The 8,215-nt window shown below is 37.1% G+C and overlaps 1 protein-coding gene across 1 annotated transcript; it reads right to left on the reverse strand.

Moving 5' to 3' along the window:
* Positions 1 to 305: 305 nt before the first annotated feature.
* On the reverse strand, positions 306 to 4,062 carry LOC147863861 (uncharacterized). The gene has a single exon (XM_087319525.1). It carries the CDS (start codon positions 3,614 to 3,616, stop codon positions 500 to 502), a length of 3,117 nt encoding a protein of 1,038 aa, XP_087175651.1. The 5' UTR covers positions 3,617 to 4,062; the 3' UTR covers positions 306 to 499.
* Between the last annotated feature and the right edge of the window lie 4,153 nt (positions 4,063 to 8,215).

The following is an 8,215-nucleotide window of genomic DNA, read 5'->3' on the forward strand; positions in this document are numbered from 1 at the left end:
CCATTGCTTACAACGTAGGAAAACATCATATAGCATCATAAACCGCACTCAATGAAAAAAACTAGTGAACATGAAAAAGAAGAAAGTAAATATTAGAAGGCTTCTTTCACAAGCCATGTTTAATAAACTTAGATCAAGCTCTCAGGATGTTGCCCTTTTTTAAGATGGAACCAAAAGTTTTAGAAGGAATAAGATACAAACTCCAAACTCTTCTTTTTTAATCCAGGATTATTTTCACACCAATCTTTCTTGACATTACAAGATTAGTCTCCTTGTTATTATCACACTAAATTTACTACAAATCATAAGAGAGATTTCTTTGTTCTATTGAAAAACAAAATGTGTCATTTTTTTACATGTATGTAAAGTTTTCAATTTATTTATTGGGGCATATATTTGATCTTATGCCCACAATAGTGTTAATTACTTCTGAATGAGAATTGCCTATGAGGTATAATAACTAACCTACATTTCTGCAATACACATGAAAGAAATTCAGTCATGGCAAGGCCTTTGTTACATCATTGCCTTGGCCAATTTTATCTAACCAATTCACCACATCACAAATAGTGGGTCTTTTAGCTGGGTCTTGGTTCAAGCATGGACAAGCCACATCCAAAACTTGGAGCATTTCCTCATCGTGGCCTTTACTTTGAAGGACACTATCGAAGATCTCATCACATTTACCGACACTCCTACAATGTATCACCCAAGCGACAAGGTCACCCCCACCTTTACACAACACATCGACAGGCCGCCGCCTGGTAAGTAGTTCAAGCAAAACTACACCAAAACTATACACATCACCTCTTGGGGTTGCATTGATAGCATGGCAATACTCTGGTGGTATGTAACCAAGCGTACCCACTACCTCGGTCGTTACATGTGTTTCGGTCGACATCATTAGCCTTGCTAGCCCAAAGTCGGCCAAATGTGCTTGGAATCTCTCGTCCAGAAGAATGTTGCTCGACTTGATGTCACGATGGACGATGTGAGGATTGCACACTTGATGAAGATATGCTAACCCATGGGCTGCACCTTGTGCTATGTTGAGCCTTGTAGGCCAATCTAGGCTATCTACTCTCTCATGCAGCCAATAGTCTAGGCTCCCATTCTCCATATATGAATACAAGAGCATCTTCTCATTGCCAGCTTGGAGATATCCTTGTAAAGGCACTAAATTCTTGTGTTGTGCCTTGGATAGGGCCTCTAATTCAGCTCTAAATTCCCTCTCCATTTGTCCACAGTCACCCCCTGTTAGCTTCTTGACAGCAAGTCGTGATCCATCACTCAAATCTGCTCTATATACTAATCCAAAACCTCCACAACCCACTATGTTTGCCGAATCGAAGTTGTTCGTAGCTTTAAATAGGTCGAAAACAGTGAGCTTCCCATTGCGGTAAAACAACTCGACTGGAGTGTCGAGCACCTGGGTTAGAGACTGGGGACCAGTGTAACCATCTATGTCTTTGAACAAACCAAAGCTTCCTCCATACATACAAATCCTATGACCCGAGATTTTCCATGAGAACCCAACTGCAACGACAACAACCATGAGGCCAAATACCATAAAAACAGGGGCCAAGATAGCAACCCTTATTGCTGTGGCTGTCGGTCGCCACCTGCTAGGATTGACTTTCCCAACATTACCATCATCATCGTGACATGGGGAAGATAGTAATGGTGGTCCACATAGACCACCGTTTCCTTCAAAGCTTTTGCTGGAGAAGGTTGAGAATTGGTTACCCTGAGGTATGACACCCACCAGTTGATTGTGTGACACATTGAAATAAGCAAGAAAAGTAAGGTGTGTGAGTGAGGATGGTATGCTACCATTGAAGGAATTGTATGATAAATCTAGGCTTTCAAGGTCAGTCATGTTTGCAATACTATCCGGAATGTTGCCTGAAAAGTTGTTGAAGCTTAGGTCCATTTCCAAAAGGACAACAAAAGCACCCACTTGTGATGGTATAAGTCCTTCAAAGTGGTTGTGAGAGAGATATATGGAGGGGGGGAAAGCTGAAATTTGAGTATATTGTAACTCGGGTGAGTCCACTTTTTGCTTGATAGCAAGATTGCTAACCACTGACTGAAGCCCTTTCAAATTCTCATCAGGACCCATCAGTGCTGGCAAAGTGAAAAGCTCTGGCGGTATGCTTCCAGATAAGGAGTTATTGGACAGGTCCAAGTAGAAGAGATGTGGGAATTGTCCAATCCATTGTGGAACAAATCCCGTGAGGTGATTCCACGAGAGGTCAAGGACTTGTAGCTTTGTGCAATTCTTCAACCAATTGGGGATGGATCCATGGAGATGAAGATTTCCTAATGCAAGTACTTGCAAGTTTTCTAGGCCTGATATTGTGTCAGGAAGCATCTCTCCGAACATGTTATTCTTCGATAAGATCACACTCACTAGAGCTTTGCTTCCTTCGAGCGATTGGATGCTTCCATTTAACTTGTTACTTGAGAGCAAGAGAGTGGTTAATTGTTCCAACTGATTCAACGACGAAGGGATCACACCACTGAGCTTGTTTTTTGCCAAGTTTAAACTCTTCAAGGCCTTGCATTGTGACAGTGAAGATGGGATAGGGCCACTGAAAGAATTGGTATTGAGGTCGAGGTTTTCAAGGAGCGAGAATTGAGCAAAGTCTATTGTATCAATCGAGCCATGAAATTGGTTCGAATTCGCAGTGAAGACCTTGAGGTTTGAACACGAAGAGAGATTAGTTGGAAGTGGACCAGTGAGGTTGTTTGCACTCAACATAAGAATGGAGATATGCATCAAGTTTCCAATGGCCTCATCAATCTCTCCTGAGAAGTTGTTCTTTGCAAGGCAAAGCTTTGTTAAACCCTTCAATTTGTAGATACCATGAGGTATGGGGCCCTCAAGATGATTCTCCCCGAGGTCCAGGACTTGCAAGTTAGTGCAATTTTCAAGCCCCTCTTGAATGGTCCCTGACAAATTGTTAGAAGATAGGTCCACCACTTGCAGAGGAGGATAGTAGGGAGGGGCATGCTTGCAAATTTGTAAAAGAGGGCTCAAACCACCAGTTAGAGAGTTGTTTCTTGCCCAAAGGGAGGTGAGGGAGGTGAGGTTTTTAAGAGGCAGTAAGGTTCCATGGAATCCATTGCTAGTGACATTGATGTGCTGTAAAGAATTTTGAGATGATTTGGCCAAGAAAGAGAGATCACCTGAGAAGTTGTTGGAGCTTAGGTCAATCGCACGAAGCTGCGGGAGAGAAGCCATATCCTCTGGTATGGATCCTGAGAGAGAATTGATAGACACATTGAGTACTTGAAGTGAAGAAATGTTGGCCAGACCATGAGATAAAGTTCCACTGAGCCCCCTCCCCGGCAGAGAAATGGCGACGACCCTCGACCACTTCTCATCGCAAACTATACCTTCCCACTCACAACAACTCTGCTGACTGTGGGGATTCGTGGCATGGGCTGTCCATATAGCAGGGCGAACATGGCTAGTGAAAGCTAGGAGACCTGATACTTCATCATCACTGCAACTAGCATAGGATCCTACAGGTAGAAGAAGAAGAAGAAGATAAAGAGTTACCATGTAGAACAAGAACAAGGTAGTTATACTGGTAACTTCACACATCATGGATCCTTCTTTCTTGCAGAGGGAACAAAAATTGGTCAGAGTTTTCTCTTCCTTTGCTGGACCATTTAAGCTTCATTTTGAGCTACTCATACTCTGTTTTTCCTTTTTCTGTTTCATTTTTGCACTGATTGTTGTCTTGCCTTGTTTTGGCTCTGTTTATCACCATACCATCTCTGAGAGCTCTCCTACTCTGCATTGTTTTCTGCTTAACAAACAAACTCATCACCAAAGCCTCTCAGTCTCTCTCAGTCTCTGTCTCTGTTTGTGTGTGTGACTCATGTATGAATTTTAATTTTCCTGTTTTATGCTTTGGAGTTAATTGCCTGTATATACCTTCATCTTCTTCTTTTTCTTTCTCCTTTCTTGCTTCTTCATCTTTTTTCTTTCTTGCAGAAGTGGCAGAGAATCCCTTCCTCTCTCTCTATCTCTCTCTCTCTCTCTCTCTCTGTATCATGTATGTATGTATGTGTTTGTAGGCAGAACTCAGAAAGAAAGAGGAGACCACTGGAAAAGATGGATTTGATATATTAAATAAATATGTTTTTGTAAATAGTAATTAAATATTTAAATTTTGTCAGTTGGTATGTTTGAGAAATTACACAACTATTTATTGCTGATTTGTTCAAATTCTTTATATACAAAGAGAAATCAAAATAAGTTTTGTATAATTGTTTCTTTTTCTTTCCCTTTCTCTTTCTCTTTCTCTTTCTCTTTCTCTTTCTCTTTCTCTTTCTCTTTCTCTTTTTCTTTTTCTTTTTCTTTTTTTTTATTTTTTTAAATTTTATTATTATTATTTTTTTATTTTATTTTATTTTATTTTATTTTAAATGTTTTTTAATGTTTTTATTTTTTTATTGTTTTTATTGTTTTTATTTTTATTTTTTTATTTTTTTATTTTTTTATTTTTTCTGTTTTATTTTTTCTTTTTCCTTTTTCTTTTTCTTTTTCGTTTTCTTTTTCGTTTTCTTTTTCTTTCTTTTTCTTTCTTTTTTTATTTTTTCTCCTTTTTCTTTTTCTTTTTCTTTTTTATTTTTTCTGTTTTATTTTTTATTTTTCCTGTTTTGTTTTCCTTTTTCGTTTTCTTTTTCTTTTTTCTCCTTTTTTTCTTTTTTTATTTTTTATTTTTTCTGTTTTATTTTTTATTTTTCCTGTTTTGTTTTCCTTTTTCTTTTTCTTTTTTCTCCTTTTCTCCTTTTTGCTTTGTTTATTATTATAACCAAGCCTTCTTGCTTTGGGAAATGGGATTGAGGCACATGCAGTCTGATTGAGAAAACTAAGCATCTTCATCTTCACACACTCATATATATATATAGATAGATAGATAAATTGATTGATAGATATATGTATTATGAAATGAATGAGTTAGCTTGATCATGAGTAATCACTTATATAGGTACTCCTCGAAAACTTTGAAATCGCTAAGGTTTACCTCCCGATTACAGTAATTTCTGGACTTCGTCAATGCCTAGGGACTTCCTTGAGTGAGCTAGGGAATTCTTGAGCCTCCCCTCCCCTAAATTTTCTTGCCTCGGAAACAGGAATTTTTGTTTCAAGTCACGACTCACATTACTTGATTCTCTTTTCGGAACAATCTCTGCTTACGTAGGAATTACCCTTTAACTGTAAAAGGACAAAGAAAACATTTCTTGTCGGCCTCGGTTTGGAGAGAGAGCTCGAAATGCCACGTCATCAGGTTGACAACGGTAGCGTCCTCGGGATGATACTATGTGCCACAAGTGACATAGACATTGAAAAAGTTTCCGAAAAAAAGTAGGTCTCTCGATGTGATTGGCATTGACTTAATGTCTACGTTGCTTTTAAGACTTCCTTCACATGCTGAAAAGGTTCAATAGTCAACAGTCCACATAAACAAACACACTGTCTACTGTTCACTTTCAGAGCGTACCAAGTTTCCATTTCCCCCATCCTCTTAGTTTGGGTTTTGTTACCCCTTTAAACCTTTCTTCGAACCCCACATATTGGTCAAATCATATTTTAGTGCACCCCGTCGGGTAACATGTTAACAACTTGTATTACATATCACATGCTCACATGCCACCCACTTCTTCTTGACTATTGATGTAATGTGTCAACATTCAAAATAATGTTCTCGTATGGAATCCCATGAAAAAAAATGAACAAAGTGAATGAGAATAGGTCCTCTTGGATCCATTGCACCAAGTGGCATCTTAGCCCTGATTCCCTATACCTTTTTTGTGTCCCTAATCTTGGTCATATACATGTGTAGAAATGGTGTTTTCTTCCATGGACATTTCTTGAGTCAACCTTAACTTTGTTTTTTCCACATAATTATCATTTCCCAATGCTCAAATCATGGTTATCATCATGACCATCATTCATCGAGCAAAACGAGTTGATAGCTTATAGACTAATGAAGCAATGTCTCTTGGAAAAAGTTTAACAAGGTAAATTTAATGTGTTCTACTTGCATCCATTGTCATCATTCTATAAACTCAATTAGCAATAGGATACTCTTGTTTGCAAACAAAACATATGATTTAGCCTTTTAAATCCATAAGAGAAATGGGAGTAATTAGCAAGAGCGGTTTTCAATATTCATGCAATATGTAGTGTAAAGGGACAATAATCTAAGTAGTTAGGATATATAATACCATGACAAAACAATTTAGAGAGATAAGAGGCAACGGTTATGAAAAAATATTTAATTCTTGACTAAAAGCAAAAAACATTTGGCATAGAATACCCCAACATCTCATTTGCACAATTGTTACACTTTTATATCCCCAAATTAGCTCGACTCAGGGAAATGTTACCTTCGAGCAATGAGCAATTTCATGGAGTTTATTTTTGTATCTCTTGTTAATCTTACATGGTTAGAAATAAGTCATTACATACTAAACCACAATGTGGAAGGATTGCTTATATACGTCATGATCATGGACTTTAGACACCTCTAAACAATATAGTACTTACATGTTCACAGATTTAGTTTTGATGACACCTCCTAAAATTTGAATATATAAGCATGGCATTGTGAAAAAGCTTGTGATTCTAACTGGACAATTGTTGGTTGATGTTTAATGCAATGGGCATGACTAAAAATCTTCTTATTTTCAAATTGAGATCATGTAATACTTGGATCCTCACAATTTAAGGGCATGAAATTTGGAAAAAATGCTTTACATAATCCATTTGCACAATCCGTGAATCTAGGGGGTTGAAAATAAACGATTTGGCTTTACGAATTGCTTTCCACAATTGGGTTCAAAACAACACGATTCCTTAAATGCAACCAATAATAGCAGTGGGGCACGGCCCTAAAATAATGGCTTTAGAAATCACTTTCCACAATCCAAGGGTTAAAAACAATATGGGCATTCACGATAATTATAAAATGCACTAGTCACAAACTTGTCGTGGTCATAGAAAAGTTTCTTTACGAATCACTTTCGTGTGATAACGATACTAATGCCTTGAGCCGAATCAATAAATTTTCTGTTATAATATTGAATTGCGCATACCATAGAAAATTTCCCATATCTCTTGGATTTGTCCTAGTAACATCAAAATAAGAGTCAAGATGGATGGGTAGACCTTTGTGTGTTTCATACACATGGCATATGCATACATGCGAGAATTAGGGAAGGCAACAATCAAGTTATATCAAATGACACTGACTTCTGTAATACAATTTCATATTTACTCTTAATACAAGAGTACAATTCATCATGCATTACTTATTAGGCCAATCAAATAGCTTATATTACTAAACTTCCATGTTTGAACTTAATTATATTGTGCTTGACCTCAGAGAACATAACGAGTTTCGAGGGGGGGACAACGTACATTGCTTGTAATTATAAATATGACTCTAACTTCATAGCATTGAGAAAAATAACCAATGTCGAGTGGGGATAGTACATTGCTTGTAATCATGAGATTGACTGTTTGAAGAAGCACTAAAGTGTTTGTAAAAGAGAGAAAATGTTGTGTTCTAGAAATAAACATGCATATACATAAAACGAACAATACCCAATCAAAGTGAAAGAGGGATTATCTAAAGACATTAGTTGGGCACACTTAGAAGACTTGAACATGGTGTGAAAGGATCATGGTGCATGTAATAAAGTTGTCATTGGCAAGAGACGTCATTAAACTAAAGGTAGTACAAGACATGGGAAATGGAGCACAAGGTTTCAACAAAATAGTCTCTTTCATTATCGCCAAAGTTCAACGAAACATCATAAAGTCAATAAGGAACAAAAATATATTCTTGTTCTATCATAAAGATCCCATGGTAATGGTATGCTTTTCTACTTTACTGAATAATCAAGAAACTTTTGGTTACATATATGATAGTTTAAAATGATATTTTTGAGATGAGAAACCACGGTTTTATTGATCAAACAAAAGGGTTGATAGGAACTAGTGACTTGAAATTCTTACTATCAACATAGTTAGGATTGATTTACTCATACCTACTGTAGTTGCTACTTTCTATCTCATCGATCCACAACTAACTCGACTAATATTTTGTGATTTCGAATTAAGGTGCATCTTGTATTAATGGTACATAGTACATACATGGGGATCAATTTTACACACTTCAAAATTTGT

Source organism: Azolla caroliniana, unplaced genomic scaffold, assembly GCF_043228905.1.
Source record: "Azolla caroliniana isolate FFs.n. ecotype wild unplaced genomic scaffold, voAzoCaro1.0.p SCAF_5, whole genome shotgun sequence".
NCBI lineage: Eukaryota > Viridiplantae > Streptophyta > Polypodiopsida > Salviniales > Salviniaceae > Azolla > Azolla caroliniana.